A 17985-nucleotide genomic window follows, 5' to 3' on the forward strand; every position below is an offset into this window, starting at 1 on the left:
GATCGGTGCTGGGACCTCTGCCTTTTAACATATTCATAAATGACCTAGAGATAGGGGTAACTAGTGAGGTAATCAAATTTGCCGATGGCACAAAGTTATTCAAAGTAGTCAAATCGCGGGAAGATTGTGAAAAATTACAAGAGGACCTTACGAGACTGGACGTCTAAATGGCAGATGGCATTTAATGTGAACAAGTGCAAAATGATGCATGTGAGAAAGAGGAACCCAAACTATAACTACGTCATGCAAGGTTCAGCGTTGGGAGTTACAGACCGAGAAGGGGATCTAGGTGTCATCGCTCAATGTGCTGCTGTGGCTAGGAAAGCAAATAGAATGTTGGGTATCATTAGGAAAGGGATTGAAAACAAAAATAAGGATATTATTCTGCCATTGTATTGCTCCATGGTGAGACCGCACCTCGAGTATTGTGTTCAATTCTGGTCACCGCACCTCAAAAAAGATGTGGAGGGGCATTTTCGAACAGGGATGACCATCTCTAAGGGCACCCAACTCTAAGGACGGTGCCACAAAGGGGCGGGGCAACGCGTATTATCGAAACAAGATGGACGTCCATCTTTTGTTTCGATAATACGGCCGGGGACGCCCAAATCTTGACATTTAGATCGACCTTAGAGATGGTTGTCCTCAGTTTTCGGCGATAATAAAAACCAAAGACGTCTATCTCAAAAACATCAAAATCCAAGCTCTTTGGTCATGGGAAGCGCCAGCACTTGTAGTGCACTGGTCCCTCTCACATGCCAGGACACCAACCGGGCACTGTAGGTGGCACTGCAGTGGACTTCAGAAATTGCTCCCAGGTGCATAGCTCCCTTTCCTTGGGTGCTGAACCCCCCAACCCCCCCCCCCCCCCCCAGGTCCGCCTGTCTGAAGTACACTGCACCCACTACAACTGCTCCAGGGATCTGTATACTGCTGCGATGGACCTGAGTATGGCATTTGAGGCTTGCATAAAGGCTGGCAAAATAGTATTTTTAAACTTGTTTTTTATGGTGGGAGGGGGTTAGTGACCACTGGGGAAAGTAAGGGAAGGTCATCCTTGATTCCCTCCGGTGGTCATCTGGTCAGTTGGGGCACCTATTTGAGGCTTCATCGTGAAAAAAATGGACCAAGTAAAGTCGGCAAAGTGCTTGTCAGGGACACCCTTCTTTTTTCTATTATCGGCCGAGGACGACCATCTCCTAATCATGCCCCAGTCCCGCCTTCACTACCCTGCCGACACGCCCCCGTGAACTTTGGTCGTCCCCACGACGGAAAGAGTCGAGGGTGTCAAAAAATCGGCTTTCGATTATGCCGATTTGGACGACCTTGCAAGAAGGACGCCCATCTCCCGATTTGTGTCGAAAGATGGGCGTCCTTCTCTTTCGAAAATAAGCGTGATAGTGGACTTGGAAAAGGTGCAGAGAAGGGCGACAAAGATGATACAGGGGATGGGACAACTTCCCTATCAGGATAGGCTGATGAGGCTGGGGCTCTTCAGCTTGGAGAAAAGGCGGCTGAGGGGAGATATGATAGAGGTCTATAAAATAATGAGTGGAATGGAACGGGTCGATGTGGAACATCTGTCTACACTTTCCAAAAATACTAGGACAAGGGGGCATGCGATGAAGCTGCAGTGTGGTAAATTTAAAACGAATCGGAGGAAATGTTTCTTCACTCAATGCGTAGTTAAACTCTGGAATTTGCTGCCGGAAAAGGTGGTTAAGGCGGTTAACTTAGCGGACTTCAAAAAAGGGTTAGACGGCTTCCTGGAGGAAAAAGCCATAGAATGTTATTGAATGGACGAGGGAATAATACAATATTTCTAGGATGGGCGGGACAAATTGCTTGTTCTTTTGGTCACTGTCGGTAACAGGGTGCTGGGCTCGATGGACCCTTGGTCTGTTCCAGCATGGCAATGCTTCTGTACTTATGGTCCACTACACACCACCAAGGACCCTAAGGTCCTCTCAAGAACTATCACTATCCACACCCTCTCCAAAAGACATTACACAATGTAATACCCGCAAGCAAGCCTTCTCCGGAATAGCCCCCACATTCTGGAATGCACTGCCTGAAAGGCTTCACATAACACAAGACTATCCCTACTTCAGGAAGCAGGTGAAAGCTTGGCTCTTCAACCAGATCTTTAATGGAAGTTACTCATTCACACACACAAGGAGTGCCACAGGCTGCATATACTGCAGCAGGACATGTTTATCCACTCCTACCCTAGCTGAGATAATATTTAACCATCTCTCTGACCTCATGTGCAACTTTCTTTAAATTAGTCTACAAAATCCTGAGTGGTGTGGAATGGGTGAAGGTACAAAGACCAAGGGACACTCAGTAAAATTGTATAGAAATACTTTTAAAACAAATAGGAGGAAATATTTTTGTAACTCATATAATAGTTAAGCTCTGAAACTCATTGCCAGAGGATGTGGCAACAGCAGTTAGTGTATCTGGGTTTAAAAAAGGCTTGGACAAATTTCTGGAGGAAAAGTCTATAGTCTGTTATTGAGATGGACATGGGAGAAGGCACTGCTTGCCCTGGGATTGGTACCATGGAATGTTGCTACTAATTGGGTTTCTGCCAGGTACTTGTCACCTGGATTGGCCACTGTTGGAAGCAGGATACTGGGCTAGATGAACCATTGGTCAGATCCAGTATGACTATTCTTATGTTCTTATGTACCCAAGTGCTAAAAATAAAATTTGTTTTTTGGTGCAGGGGGCATGTTTGGGGGTGGAGAGTGAGCATATCCTGTGCTAATTGATTAGCACATCTCAAGTGCTGCATGCTAACAGATTATCATGTGCTTAGCATATCAGCCCTTACCACCTACATAATGGGTGGTGGTAGGGGCTCACAAGCTAATGGCCATGAGCTAACAGCAAAAGTAACATGTGGCCATTAATTTAAAAAAAAAAAAAAAACCGGAAAATTTGGCCATTTTACCCCAGCTGTAAAAATGGCCTTAGAATGTGGAAAAGACCTGCATAAAGGCACGATCAGGCCACTTTTTACCGCTGTTTGGTAAAAGGGCCATTTAGTGTATTTGTGAACAATTTAATTTCATGCAGCTTGTTTTTCTCATTTCCTCTCTATCTCTCTCCATGTGTGGTAAAATATGAAAAACAAGGTGAATACAGAACATGGCATTTCTATTTATAGGTCAAACAATACAAATTTCATTGTATAACCCCAATTAAGAAATTCAAAAAGGCATAAACTAGGTATAATTCTTGCTAATAGCTAATAAATGTTTCTAAATTCACTTCAAGAGATGTTTGATCGTATTTAATGCAACAACTACACTACATAAACTGTTTTACTGCCCTTTTTTGTCTGACATGTGCTTATTTATTCATTTATGATAATTTATTACCCATCTTTGTGAAAGAAAATCACCCAAGGCAATGCACAGCATATTAAACAACAATAAGTGAACACAAACATAGAGATGTGATGATCCATACCACAAAAAGAGCTTGCTTTGTTATATATGATAAATATACAGCAAATGCAAAAGCTTCCATTCAAATACTATATGTCTGCAGTGCCAATCATATATAAGGCAAGTTCCATAATTTGAACTTTTTGGTAATATAATTTTCTTTCATTATTAAAGGGGGTAGTGGTGGTGGTGGGACTTGATATACCACCTTTATGTGGTTACAATCAAAGCAGTTTTCATATTATATACAAGTACTTATTTTGTACCTGGAGCAATTGAGGGTTAAGTGACTTACCCAGAGTCACAAGGGGCTGCTGTAGGAATTGAACCCAGTTCACCAGGATCAAAGCCCACTGCACTGTTGTCCTGGTTCGTTTGCATGGTCATTCCCACCATTCTTTGCCTTGCCTGGTTTTCTGTGGGTGTTTTTTTTTTGAAAGCCTTTAACCCACTGTGGTAAAAGGGGGCCTTGGTGCACGGCAAATCCAACACTTCTAAAGGGCCCCTTTTACTGCAGCTTTGTAAAAGGGACCCTTAGTTTGATTTCTTAAAGAACAGCTATAGCAGCATGATGTCTACTTAATGCTTGCCATATCTTCGTTTTCTTGATTGCCAGAAACGTTCCACGATATTATTCTCATAAAACCACATGCAGACCAGTTATGCTGCACACAAGCTTCCAACAAATCTTGAACTGCTAACAAGAAAATATCAGTACCAATATCAGACAGATGAACTCCATCTGGAATATGTAAACCAGGGCAATCCACTGTTAACAAGTCATGAAACAAAACCAACCCTCCCAATTTACTAATGAAACTGGAAATTTTGGAATTAACTTTCTTCACTGCTTTTATTTTGACAGCATCCCTTCATTTCAATCTAGGAATTATTGGAGACCAGATTAAACAAGCATTAGGGAAGTAGCAATGCACCAGTAACAATGTCCACTTAAATTACAAATGAGTTCCACTCATACTATATAATAATTCTCACCTCCAACGTTCTAAAGTAGCTGCCTGTGTCCGTGGCTCCTGGAGTTGCTGAGCTAGGCTCCATAGCCAGGCTGACATCACTCACAGCTGATTCCCAGGCAGGGGGAGGAGTAGGGAAACACGCGGAGCAACACCCCCTCTGCGCATCACCCAAGCCCCCCTCTGCGCATCACCCAAGCCCCCCCCTGGCACATCAACCCCCTCGCCACCTGCAGCTACCACTGGTAATGCTGTCCGGCCGCTGCTGCTTCTCCTGTTAAGCAGCAGCGGCCGCTACAAAAAGAAAAAAAGCCATAAATGTTTTTAAACCTGAAACGTGGCACCGTAGACAGCCATCAGGCTTTGTCTGTCGGCTCTGCAGCCGCTCCTCATCTTGCCTCCACGTCACTGCCCCTGGAGGAAGACTTCGGAGGAGCACAGCGACGTGAGAGGCGAGAGGAGGAGCAGCTGCAGAGCCGACAGCCAATGCCTGATGCCTGTCTACGGTGCCGCGTTTCAGGTTTAAAAACATTTATTGCTTTTTTTCTGTTTATAGTGGCCGCTGCTGCTCAACAGGAGAAGCAGCAGTGGCCGGACAGCGTTATCAGTGGCAGCTGCGGGTGGAGAGGGGGTTTGATGTGCCAATGGGGGGGAGGGTCGCTGGACATGGGTGGCTGGAGGGGGAAGGGGAGGGTCGCTGGACATGAGTGGCTGGAAGAGGGGCAGGGGAGAGGGAGGTGAGGAGGGGATCCTGAGACTAGAGAGGTGGGGTGGGGAGGGGACCTTGTGAGGGGGGGGGGGTGGAGGACCCTGCAAGAGAGGGGTGGAGGACCTGCGAGGGGGGGTGAGGGCACACACTCACTCACTGTCTCTCACATACATTCTCTGACACACTCTCTGTCTATCACACTCAATCTCTCTCTCACACACACACACACACACACACACACAGTCTCATACACACAGTCACTCTGTCTCTCACACACTCTCTCACACAAACACACACGCACTGTGTCTCTGTCTCTCTCTCATTCTCTCTCTGACACACATTCCATCTCTCACACACACTCTCTCTCAAACATACACACTCCAAGGAAAACCTTGCTAGCGCCCGTTTCATTTGTGTCAGAAATGGGCCTTTTTTACTAGTTTAATATAATATAAGTCATTGACTTCCAATTGTATCAAAATCATGGCTGGCAGGGAGCAAATACATCTGGCTTGCAGTAATGTTGGCAACAATTTTTCCACCAGTACGTCTTTCAATTTGAGCTATCGAATTCACACTCCGATGGAGCTAATTGAAGATGAGGACCCCACCAAGTTTCAACTGCTGCCAGCTGGCTCATCACATCACATGATCTCCCAATCCCTATCATTCTATAACAGGTCACTTAAATTTACACGATTATTTCACATACAAATATATTGTGTCATCCACATGGGTAAGTGTAAGAGAAGAAAGGAGAAGGGAAATGGGACTTGATATACTGCCTTTCTGAGGTTTTTGCAACTACATTCAAAATGGTTTACATATATTCAGGTACTTATTTTGTACCAGGGGCAATGGAGGGTTAAGTGACTTGCTCAGAGTCACAAGGAGCTGCAGTGGGAATCAAACTCAGTTCCCCAGGATCAAAGTCCACTGCACTAACCACTAGGCTACTCCTCCACTAAATTCAGCCTGGATTAAGATATCCAGGCTGAATTTAGAGCCTCTTATGAAATAGATGTCCATGCCTCCGCATATCCAGTGAAGTAGTGATTTTAAAAAGCTCAATATGGGGAAAACCATACTATTATTACCGACTTTTACATTTGCTGTTGGTAGCAGCTTTTAAATTTGATGCTACAAACAGCATCCATCACCCTCACACTATGAGACTCCTTGATGCTGAGTATCCATCCCTTCAGGGGTCCTTTTACTAAGCTGCAGTAAAAAGTGGCCTGTGGTAGTGTGGAAGCGTATTTTTGGTGCACACCAGGACATTTTTTACCACATCTGAGAAAAAGGGCATTTTTTAAATGTGCTGAGAAATGGGTGTGTGCTAAAATTAAAACTAGTGTGCATCTATTTACGGCTTGAGCCTTTATCACCATCCATTAATCTTGCGGTAAGGGCTTATGCACTACACGCGTAGTAACCATTCAGTACATACTGTACCAACTGCTGATTTCCACCAAATCTAAAATTATCACCAGTGGAGTGCGCTAGCCTGGCAGTTGTCTCATTTTGTTGCATATTGCACACGCATAGACACTACCGTAGCTTTATAAAAGGACTCCTCAATGCTGAGAGCCAAATATGCCCCAGTATAACATATTCATAGTTATTTCAGCCCATAGCTAGAAGTGGTTGCCCGCTGCTTACTGCCACAGGCTGAATATTGGGACCATTCAGTTTTTCCATCATCGTACACTTACTTGATAAAATTTTTAATAGCATCTGGATCACGAGCTGTCACTTGTCCAATTAAGCTACCCTCTTTGGCATCTTCATCAACTTCCATTAAATAGAAAGGTCTACTGAACACAGGAGGCTCATCAACATCTTCTACAGCAATTTTGACCATAGCTGAATCTTTGAAAGACTGAAGGTGGAAAAATCGTGGGTCTGGATGAGTGTTGACTGCTTCCACTTCCAAAGTATACAGCATACGCTTTTCGAAGTCCAACATCTAGGAGTGAAATTAAAGGATATTCTATTAAGCAGGAATGGTTATGCTAAAAAAAAGGCACTGATGAAAGGATGGGACTATTATTGTGATAAAGCCTAAGCCTGCTACAACTTCACTAGCTAAAGGTATTTTTGTTTGCTTTTTGTGTTTGTTTTGCAGACAATATTAGCAAATTTTCAAATCTAATCAGCCAACAGAGGACCTTTCAAAACTGCATGATTTTTCACAGCCACTGACTAGGTAGAGACATTCTCACATCATTCAACATGAACATTAGCATGTAAGGCTGCATAATATCCATAACTATAAACAAAAATGCGAGGAATGGGAGAAGAGGGGCATAAGTACATAAGTATTGCTATACTAGGACAGACAGAGCCCAGTATCCTGTTTCCAACAGTGGCTAATCCAGGTCACATGTACCTGGCAAGATCCCAAAACAGTACAATACATTTTATGCTTCTTATCCTAGAAATAAGCAGTGGATTTTCCCCAATTCCATTTTAACAATGGCTTAAGGACTTTTCCTTTAGGAAGCTATCCATACCTTTTTTAAACTCCAGTAAGCTAACTGCTTTTACTACATTCTCTGGCAACAAATTCCAGAGTTTAATTGCACGTTAAGAAATATTTTCTCCAATTCGTTTTAAATTTAATACTTTGTAGCTCTGTTGCATGTCCCCTAATCCTAGTATTTTTGGAAAGAGTAAACAATCGATTCACGTCTACCCACTCCATTCCACTCATTATTTTATAGACCTCTATCATATCTTCCTCCGCCGTGTTTTCTCCAAGCTGAAGAGCCCTAGCCACTTCAGCCTTTCCTCATAGGGAAGTTGTCCCATCCCCTTTATCATTTTTGTCACCTTTCTCTGTACCTTTTCAAATTCCATTATATCTTTTTTGAGATTTGGTGACCAGAATTGAATACAATATTCGAGGTGCAGTTGCACCATGGCATGATACAAAAGCATTATAACGTCCTCATTTTTGTTTTCCATTCCTTTCCTAATAATACCTAACATTCTATTTGCTTTCTTAGCCGTCGCCACACACTGAGCAGAGGGTTTCAACCTATGATCAATGACAACACCTAGATCCTTTTCCTGGTGGGTGACTGTAATAAAAGTGAATTTTAAAGATTGTTTTTCAACTTTTCCTTGCCCAACCAGTTCACTCAGGGTCCACATTTTTGATTAGAAGTAATTCTGTTTAAAAATGATTGTTTAACTTTGATTGTGTGAACATAAGTTGGAATGTAGAAGATAAGACACAGCTCTAATTAATTTGTCATGTGAAGGGAAAGATGGGGCCTGTTTTCGAGTTCAGACTGGCCACCTGGACGACTAGGAAACATATGACCACATTCGCACTGTATGGCTTGTTTACCTAAACAGAGAAGCATCCTGTAATTTTTCTTAGCTCTGAACATGAGTTCTAAGCCTAATAAAAAGGGGAGTTTCTTTCAGTGAAATTGGGAGCTCATCTGTGAGTAATGTACGAACTGTGCAGAGAACCATGTTTCCTGGTCAAAGAAACTCCTGGCTTTCGCTGTGAACAGAGTCCCCCCCCCCCCCCCCAGCTGATGATAAGAGCATGGACGATGTAAGGACCAGTGATGATTGTTTTATTGCTTCTTTTCCTGGTCTAGGAACTCTTAGCATTGATTAGATGTAGAGACCAGTGATGTAATGATTGTTTATAGATAGGTAATGTTTCTTTTTAGTTATATAGCTAATCATTGTGTTTATATAGCTAATCATTGTACAGTATATGTCTTAATCATTCAGTCTTAATCACTGTAGATTTTAGCACCTCTAATAAAGATCTTATTTACCTAATACAGTATTGAGTAGTCCATGTTAGTGACGCAGGCTGTAAATCCATAGCAGTATAGTGACTCCTAATGTGGAACCTTGCATTATATAACTATAATTCGGGTTCCTCTTTCCCACATGTATCACTTTGCACTTGCTCACATTAAACATTATCTGCCATTTAGATGCCCAGTCTCCCAGTCTCATAAGGTCCTCTTGTAATTTTTCAGAATCCTCTTGCGATTGAATAACTTTGTGTCATCAGCAAATTTAACTACTCACTAGTTATTCCCATCTCTGGATCATTTATAAATATAGTTATTTTGTGTGCATTACTGGCTTCTATTTAATTTAAAGCACTCATATTAGTATAGCGGGCCATACCTGTTATGTATATTAGAATAGTGAGCTACACATTTTAATAATAATAATAATAATAATAATAATAATAATAATAATAATAATAATAATAAATAGAGCTTTAGGCAGCATTACAACAAGACTGGACAAAACCTTGCAATTTCATATTTGACATGAGCAAACTTACAGAAAACAGTTTTGTTTGTTTTATGCTACATTTTACAAAGATACCTGGGTAATTCCTAAGCTTCAGGATGAAACTGAAATTCTCCAGTGATATCAGACAAATCTCTGGTTGTGTTATGTGCCATATTTAAAAAAATAATAATATTAATAAAAATAATTACTGTTTTCTAATTGTCTTTAACGTTTACATTTTATTGCAATTTTAAAAGGCTCAAATATTCCTTAAGCTGCTCTGTTTCATGCCATAGACAGCTATCTATAAAGTTCCACATGTTAACAGAAATCTATGTAGAGTCCCTAATTACAGTATGTTACTGTTATGAAGGGGCTTTCAGCCAATCAAACTACCTGAACTATGGCATTTAAATCATAACTAAACTGCACAGCAATTTCAGTTTGAATATAAGTAAATCAGTAAATTGATGTTTGTTTTTGTTTCCTGATTGATTACCTCATTCATTTTTTATGGATCGGAAGATACAAAAGACACCTATTCATGCAAAACAGATTCATATGAATATATGAATTTGTACAGTGTGCAAAATACACCCCTTTTTGGTTTATGAAGGTTAAGTATAAGTAAATATCACTCGTAAAAGGCATCTTATAAAATTAGATCATGGCTAAAAGTATGTGCGGTACAAGTGTGTGCTTGTAAAGTAAATACATTTTGGATAAGCTTTGCCAAATCATGGGTGGTGTTCCTATTTAACATGCATATTTTCTAAATACGACTCCAGCAGATTGAAATAACATCTTTAAGATGGGTATTGAGGGCCTCTGAAAATAATTTGTGGCCTTGTCTACTAAACTGTGCTGTAGGCACACAAACGTTTTAGCATGCGCTAACGTTAGAGACACCCATAGGAATATAATGTGTGTCTCTACCATTAGCACACACTAATCTTATTGGAGATCATTTTCTAAAATATGCACATATGCATGTACTTTGCTCTAACATTTGCACCTGCTCCTGAGGAGGCCAAATGTCAGGATTGCTGCAGGATTTGTGCTAATATTTTATAAAGACATATATGAGCCTCACATAAAGTAAGATATCAATGTGGGCTATCATTAAGATGGGTTATTTTGCTCTTAACTTGGGTTATTTATAACTGGATCTTATTGTATAAAATGGAAGCTCTACAGAAAGAGTATGAGATAGTGGTAAAATAACACATCATAACAGTAGCCCAGGTTAACTTCCCTACTGTGTCCTAAATGGTGCCAAAAAAATCAGTGCTGAAAAAATAACGCTTAGCACTATTCTATAAATGGCACTCAAAGTTTGGCAGCGTTTATAGAACAGCTTTAAGCACCAGGAACCACGACTACTTTTAGGCACAAACTTATACCAATGAAACCCTAGTGTAAACCCCTGTGCCTAAATTAGGCATGGATCTGTTTTATTCTATAACAGAGTACATAAATTGTGGGAACACCCCCAATCTGCCCCTTTAACCTCCTATGGCCACGACCCCTTTTTGGATCCATGTGTAAGTTCTAGCTATGTAAAATTACATGCATAAATTTTAATTAATGCCAATTAGCACTGATGATTGATTGTTAGAAACCAAATATTGGCACTAATTATTTTGTTATTCAATTAAATTGCATGCACAAATGTAGGTGTGCTCCTAAATTTACATAAACAATTTTTAGCACCATTTAAAGAATTCAGGGGTATGTGTCTTTATAAAATATGCTAAGGGGCCCTTTTACTAAACTGCTGTAAAAGGGGGCCTGCACTAGCATCAGCACATGTTTTTGATGCGCTGAGAGCCCCTTTTACAGCAGCAGGTAAAAGGACAGGATTTTTTTTTTTAAAGAAATGGCCATATGGTAAGTGAACCACATACTGCACAGCCATTTTGTGGGGAGGGGGAGGGGAGACCATACCGCCACCCATTGAGATGGCGGTAGGGGCTCCCACACTAATCTGGTGGTAACCAGGCAGCACTCGGCATGACCAATTACTACTGGGTAAGTCCCGGTGCTACAAAAATAGGATATGTGTTTGTAGCACTAGAAATGGCGTGAGCTGGAGGTGGGAACTACCGTCAGGCTCCTGCAATAGCCTGGTGGTTGTTCTGGATTGGCGCACAGCAAGACTGTTGCTGTGCAACAACCCTTTAGTAAAAGGACCTCAATAATAGGCACCTTCCTATCCTATTAGGTACTGATAATAATGAACCCATCTGGGCCTTCACTGAACCAAAGTCCTGAGGCCTAAAGCAGTTTGCCTGTTCTTACAATCCTGTCCCTTGTCTGACCCAGAAATAAGCTATCGTGACAAGCTGGCTTTACAGCTTGCAGAAAGAGGAACCAATAGCTAAAATGTTCCAGCCAGGGGTGGAGAACAGAATGTGTGTAGGGCTTTCTGCAAATTATCTGGACATGCAGGCAAAGAGGTAAAAGGTTGCTGGTGAAATGGACCGTGAAGCAAGCTAATAAACAAACTAATCAGTCCTGTGTTTCTGTGGACCACCCTAAACAATCTTGATCAGCTTTTGTAGAAAAGAGGAACAAGAAAAAGGCAGGCTTAGTGACATGCCTCCCATAGACTCAATGTTAAGTTTTCCATATATAAGTGAATGTATGTCCTACTTCTATGGAGATGTACTTAGAGACTGCACTCTGCATCCTGGGTGTGCTCCCATGAGAAAAGCTTTGTAGACATTACCATTACTGGCTGTCTATTTTTCTATCTTGGTAAGTGAATAAAACTTAGTATTTTCTCATATTCTTGTGGTGTGCACTTTGTTCCTCCCTGACTACTGGAGTGTGTGGAGTATTCCTCTGGGTTGGGAAGAAATAAATAAATAAACAGTACCCTGCTATAAAGTTACCCTAATTGGGGGTAATTTTATTCACATAAGTACATAAGTATTGCCACACAGGGACAAACCAAAGTCCATCAAGCCCAGCATCCTGTTTCTAACAGTGGCCAATCCAGGTCACAAATACCTGTCAAGATCCCAAAAACGTTCAATACATTTTATGCTGCTTACCCCAGAAATAAGCAGTGGATTTTCCCAAAGTCCATTTTAATAACGGCTTCCTAAAGGAAAAGGCCTCCAAACCTTTTTAAAACCCCGCTAAGCTAACCAGTTTTACCACATTCTCTGGCAATGAATTCCAGAGTTTAATTACATGTTGAGTGAAGAAAGGTTTTCTCTGATTTGTTTTGAATATACTACTTTGTAGCTTCATCGCATGCCCCCTAGTCCTAGTATTTTTGGAAAGAGTAAACAAATGATTAACATCTACCCATTCCACTCCACTCATTATTTTACAGAATATTAGCCTAATATGTGCTTTACAATTTAGATGTGACCATTCATTCCAGCCATAGATCTGATGTCCTGCCATACTCCGTTCCAGTTTATGTCTTCCTTGCAAATGGATGCCATGCAAGTGAAGCAGGAATTTGCACAATAGTGTTTAGCTGGATTTTTGGCATTTACATGTGTATGTGCACACATACTTGTGTAAATACCATTATTCTAAACAGATACAAACACCTATTATTGAATTACCACCAAGAGTACAAAGAAAGAGTCATAGAAACTCAGTTAATACTTACTCTTCTCTTCCCCATACAAATTTATAGACTGCCATGGACCTCTACTCACTTTTGTTTCTTGGAGCTCTCAAGAAGGAATACATTGTACACTCATCTACAGCGGGTCTAAGACAGGGCAGTATAAAGCTAAACTTGCTTAGCTCCTTTTACTTATGTGAGCTATTTTGACATAATTAAAGCTATTTTATTAATACTGTAATAAAATAAAGCTAGTGGCTATACATCCCTTTATGTTACTATTAATCCTCCCCATCCTACGTGAGCCCAAATGAAATAAATTATTTTTATCCTTAATAGTCCTGTGCATTTAAAAAGAAAAGAATGTGCAGGGAGGGGGGATCTTACAAATGCAATATCTTAAATTTTGGGTGAAAAAATCTAATATAATAGTCAAGGACAAGAACTTGAAACTGTCAATTAAGAATGAGATAGACTTTATACGTCACACACCAAAACAGAAAGCAATGGTTGCTCACCTGATTATGTGACCATTTGGTTTTTACCTGCCAAGATTTTCTGTTTCTGTGATACTAGAAATCCTCCCCAGCTCACGTGAAGAAAATAAATTACTTTTATTCTTAATAGTCCTCTGGATATACAAAGAAAAGAAAGTACCTGCGGGGGAGAGGGGTGATCTTACAAATGTAAGCTCATACTTACACTGGGTTTCCTCAGTGCTCAGTGGTATGGGATGAGGGGGCATATGGTAAAGTTAAGAGGAAATAGACTTAGGAGAAATCTAAGAAAATACTCTTTCATGGAAAAGGTGGTGGATGAGAGGAATGGCCTCCCAGTGAATATGGGAACTGTGTCAGAGTTTAAGAAAGCATGGGACAAGCATGTGAGATCCCTTAGGAAAGAAAGAGTTAGTAGTTACTGAAGATGGACCTTATCTGCCGCCATATTTCTATGTTTCTAACTAGAGTTTAGTACAGCAGAGCAGACTAGGGTGAGAGTCAATGAGTCCTTCAGGATACCACTGTTTTCAAAGTGAATTATGTGGGTAAAACATTGTCTGAAAGTTGACCACCACAACATGAAAACTTGTAGTCAAGTTGATAGGAGGTGCTCCCAAGGACACCTTTATGTTTGAGGATGATGACATTTTTAAATCTTCATGCCTAACACTTATCACACACCAAAACAGAAAGCAGTGTTTGCTTACCTGATGGATGTGGCTGTTCAGGGCTGAGCTGGAGCACAGGTGCATCTTTGGGAGACTTTGTAGCTACTGTTAGTAGAGAAAAGGCCCTGTGAAGCTCTGCTAGGTCACGTCTGGATGCATTGTCACATTGATACACATGCACATGTGTGCACAGAGAGAGGTGAGTCAACTGGTATTTGCGTGTGTGCACAATGTGCCTGGTAGTAGAGAGAATTATTTTCCTATTACTGAGATGATGTGAGAATAAGATTTTTAAAAATTTGTATGGTAACTTTCATGGAGAAAATGTGCTAGCTATGATTTCTATTTGTTGTTGGGGGTGAGATAGGGTTTTGTGGATGCAGAGCATATTTACATTTACCCCTCCTAATTTGTGCCCAATTTGCGTGCACAATTAATTGAATAACAAGCCAATTGGTGCAAACAATTGGCTTTTTAACAAGCAATTATTGGCACTAATTAGATTTAATTGGCATTAATGCACATAAATTTAGGCACAAGAAACATGCCTAAATTTTACACAAGATCCATAAATGGAGAGGTGAAAATGAGAAGGTTCTGGGCATTTTGGGGCTTAGCTTTGAGTTATATGTATAATTATAGAATATTGGGGTAATGTGTATAAATGTAGGTGTGGGCATTTGCACCATGTTTTCGTTGGTGCAAATGGTGGAGCCAACATTTATGCATGACTCCTGTGTGTAAGCGCTATTCTAGCAACCATGCCTAACTTTAAGAACAGCTTATAAAATAGAGCTTTTTTGGCACCAAATTTTTAGGCACCATATACAGAATCTAGCCCTTAATACATGAGAACTGACATACTGTATTAGCTCAAAAGTCCATGACAGTCAAGTATGCAGTGTGTCACGGATGCGAGCATTGTTCATCAGGTGTGTCCTGACCAGTGCAATTTTTCTAGCAAAAAAGGTGCCGGTACTCAAATGCCAGGCCACCCTTCAGGGGTGGGGTGATCACTGAGGGACTTGCCCCACAATAGCCAGGCCCCCTGCAACCAGTCACAGAATCTATGACAAGGTAGAATTGGTGTGTTGAGCCTGAGCTCTTTCATTAAAACTTGTGGTTCATGGGTCAATTTTAGCAGACACTGGAAAAGTTGCCGGTACTCAGTACCCCGAGTACCCCCTCAAAAAAAGCCCTGGTCCTGACTGAAAAAAGGTTGAGAACCACTGGGGTTGAAAAATCTTATTGAACGGGCTGCATTCTTTTGATATGCTTGTGATATTTTTTGTTTTTGTAAGGATTGTGTTATATTTGGATTGGGGTGCAATGGAATCAAAGGAAATGTTGTGTTGTCAGGAGTTTTGAAAGGTTGGCATCTCTGGACCTCATCACCATTTTGAGAATTGTGCTTTGGAAGAGTGGATATTCTCCTGATACAGGTTGACGGAAGACTTAGCTAAGTGCACATGATTTACTACAGTCTTAGCTTTACTACCTTATTGAACTGTTTCTTTTTCACAAGTTTAAGCCATACCTTGGGATAAATTCTAGCACTTGGGTTGTTTGTAGTATAGTTATTTTTTTTTGAGACCCATGATGCAGCGCTGTTGACCTTTAAGTTAATACATGATTTAATACAGCGTTCTGAAGTATTTTTTTCTCCACTGATTTCACTCTTGCTGAGCAGTTGGTGCTATCCTCGGTTGGCTAACTTGTGAATAATGTGAAAAAAAAGATCTATCCAATTACGGAATAGTGAATATCTCATTTTTTTTCTGTCACAACTGCCAAGTATATAGATTTACTATCCATTACACACAGATCACAATATACATGTCATTGTGTAAGTATTTAAAATTTATACAAGTATGCACATAACATCAAGTCATGTTTTAAAGTTAAACAAATATGTATAGAACATCACTTTAAGGCTTACGATCCATTTAACAATAACAACATCAATAACAACAGAATGACAAGTAGGTTGCATAGAGTATGAAATGCAGAGATTGGTAGATTTCTCATGTTCCTGAAAAATACAACCACCAGACTGTATAGGTAGGCTGCTTAGCAAAGCCTACCTTGATAATGAGAAAGACCCCCCTCGACAACTTTGCGGCCAGTAGATATGTGCATGGATGCATCCCTGGATGTATCAGTAACTGAAATTAGAACTTTATAGAGGACATTAAGCTGTTATATTACAATTTAATTTGTTGGCCGTGTTTGATGTAGTAGATGATGCAATATTATTATGTATGTTGATCGAAATTGGCCTTTCAGGGAGAGGACTTAACTGGTCTAAATGATTATATACTGGACGTACATACAGGGTAAAACTACTAGACATACTTTCAGCTCCATGGTCAGCCACGTGTGGAGTCCATCAGGGCTCACCCCATTTCACCTACCCTGTTTAATGTTTTAGTGAGCTTTTTGAAAAGATCTGTTGAACTAACAGTGGTTAGCTATGTGCGGATGATATTACTCTTCTTATTCCAGTGCATCTGTTGTTCAAGAGGGTGTAGATATCATTGAAAAGTGGATTTTACAGTATCATTATGGCTAGGTTCTTTACTGAACTTATTATCTGATACTTGACTAGTTCTTAAGAGACAACTAAAAATCCTAGGAATTATCATAGATTCAGCACTGTCTTTTGAACCTGTTACAAGAAAATGTTTTGGAAACATAATTTTAATTATTTCAAGATCATCATTCAAGCTTTCACTCTTGCCCAGTTTGACTGCTGCAATATATTGTATGCTGGCAGTTCTGAAAAATTAAAAATGTGTCTGCAAACATTGCAGAATATGACTTTAAGATTCTTAAGTTGTGCCCAGAAGTCTGACTGGGTGGATCCTCGAACATAAGACATAAGAATAGTCATACTGGGTCAGACCAATGGTCCATCTAATCCAATATCCTGCTTCCAACTGTTGTCAATCCAGGTCACAAGTATCTGGCAGAAACCCAAATAGTAGCAATATTCTATGTTACCAATCCTAGGATAAGCATTAGCTTCCCATGTCTGTCTCAATAGCAGACTATGAACTTTTCCTCCAGGAACTAGTCCAAACCTTTTTAAACCCAGATACACAAACCAATGTTACCACATCCTCCAGCAATGAGTCCCAGAGATTAACTATTCATTGCGTGAAAAATGTTTCCTCCTATTTGTTTTAATAGTATTGAGTGTTCCCTAATCTTTGTACTTTTAGAAAGAGTAAAAAATAGATTTGTTCCTACATGTTCTTAACCACTCAGAATTTTGTGGACCTCAATCATATCTCTCTTCAGCCATCTCTTTTACAAGCTGAAGAGCCCTAACCTCTTTAGCTTTTCCTTATATGAGAGAAGTCCCATCTCCTTTATCACTTTGATCACTCTTCTTTGAAACTATTCTAATTCCACTGTATATGTATTCAAGGTGAGGTCCCACCATTGAGCGATGCGATAGAGAGACACAGTAATGGTAAATGGTAATGGTAAATTGTTTTTTTATCCCGCTATTACCTTGCAGTTGTAAGTGGGCTACAAATTTTAAGAAGCCAGTTTCATTTAACTGGGAAGGAGAGACATAATAATACATTTAGTACTTAAAAAGAAAATTAGTAAATCAGTGGTTAGCGTGGGATACATATTTCAGAAACAAAAGGGTTTTCAAATTTTTCCTAAAAAGAATATAGGACTGAGAAGATTTAAATATAGGTGAAATCATAGTCCATAATCTTGCTGCTTGAAATGCCAACCCTAATTCAAAGAAATGTAATCTCTTTTTACCTTTTGATGATGGA

At 40.3% G+C, this 17985-nt stretch overlaps 1 protein-coding gene across 1 annotated transcript in view; it reads right to left on the reverse strand.

The window, feature by feature from the left end:
• The window catches only part of LOC115460245 (cadherin-9-like), a 253498-nt gene that overhangs the window by 75719 nt on the left and 159794 nt on the right, over positions 1-17985 (reverse strand). Inside the window, exon 6 of the mRNA XM_030190055.1 lies at positions 6857-7110. Within this exon, the coding sequence (XP_030045915.1) occupies positions 6857-7110 (254 nt within the window). The remainder of the gene's footprint in view (positions 1-6856; positions 7111-17985) is intronic.

Source organism: Microcaecilia unicolor, chromosome 1, assembly GCF_901765095.1.
Source record: "Microcaecilia unicolor chromosome 1, aMicUni1.1, whole genome shotgun sequence".
Classification (NCBI taxonomy): domain Eukaryota; kingdom Metazoa; phylum Chordata; class Amphibia; order Gymnophiona; family Siphonopidae; genus Microcaecilia; species Microcaecilia unicolor.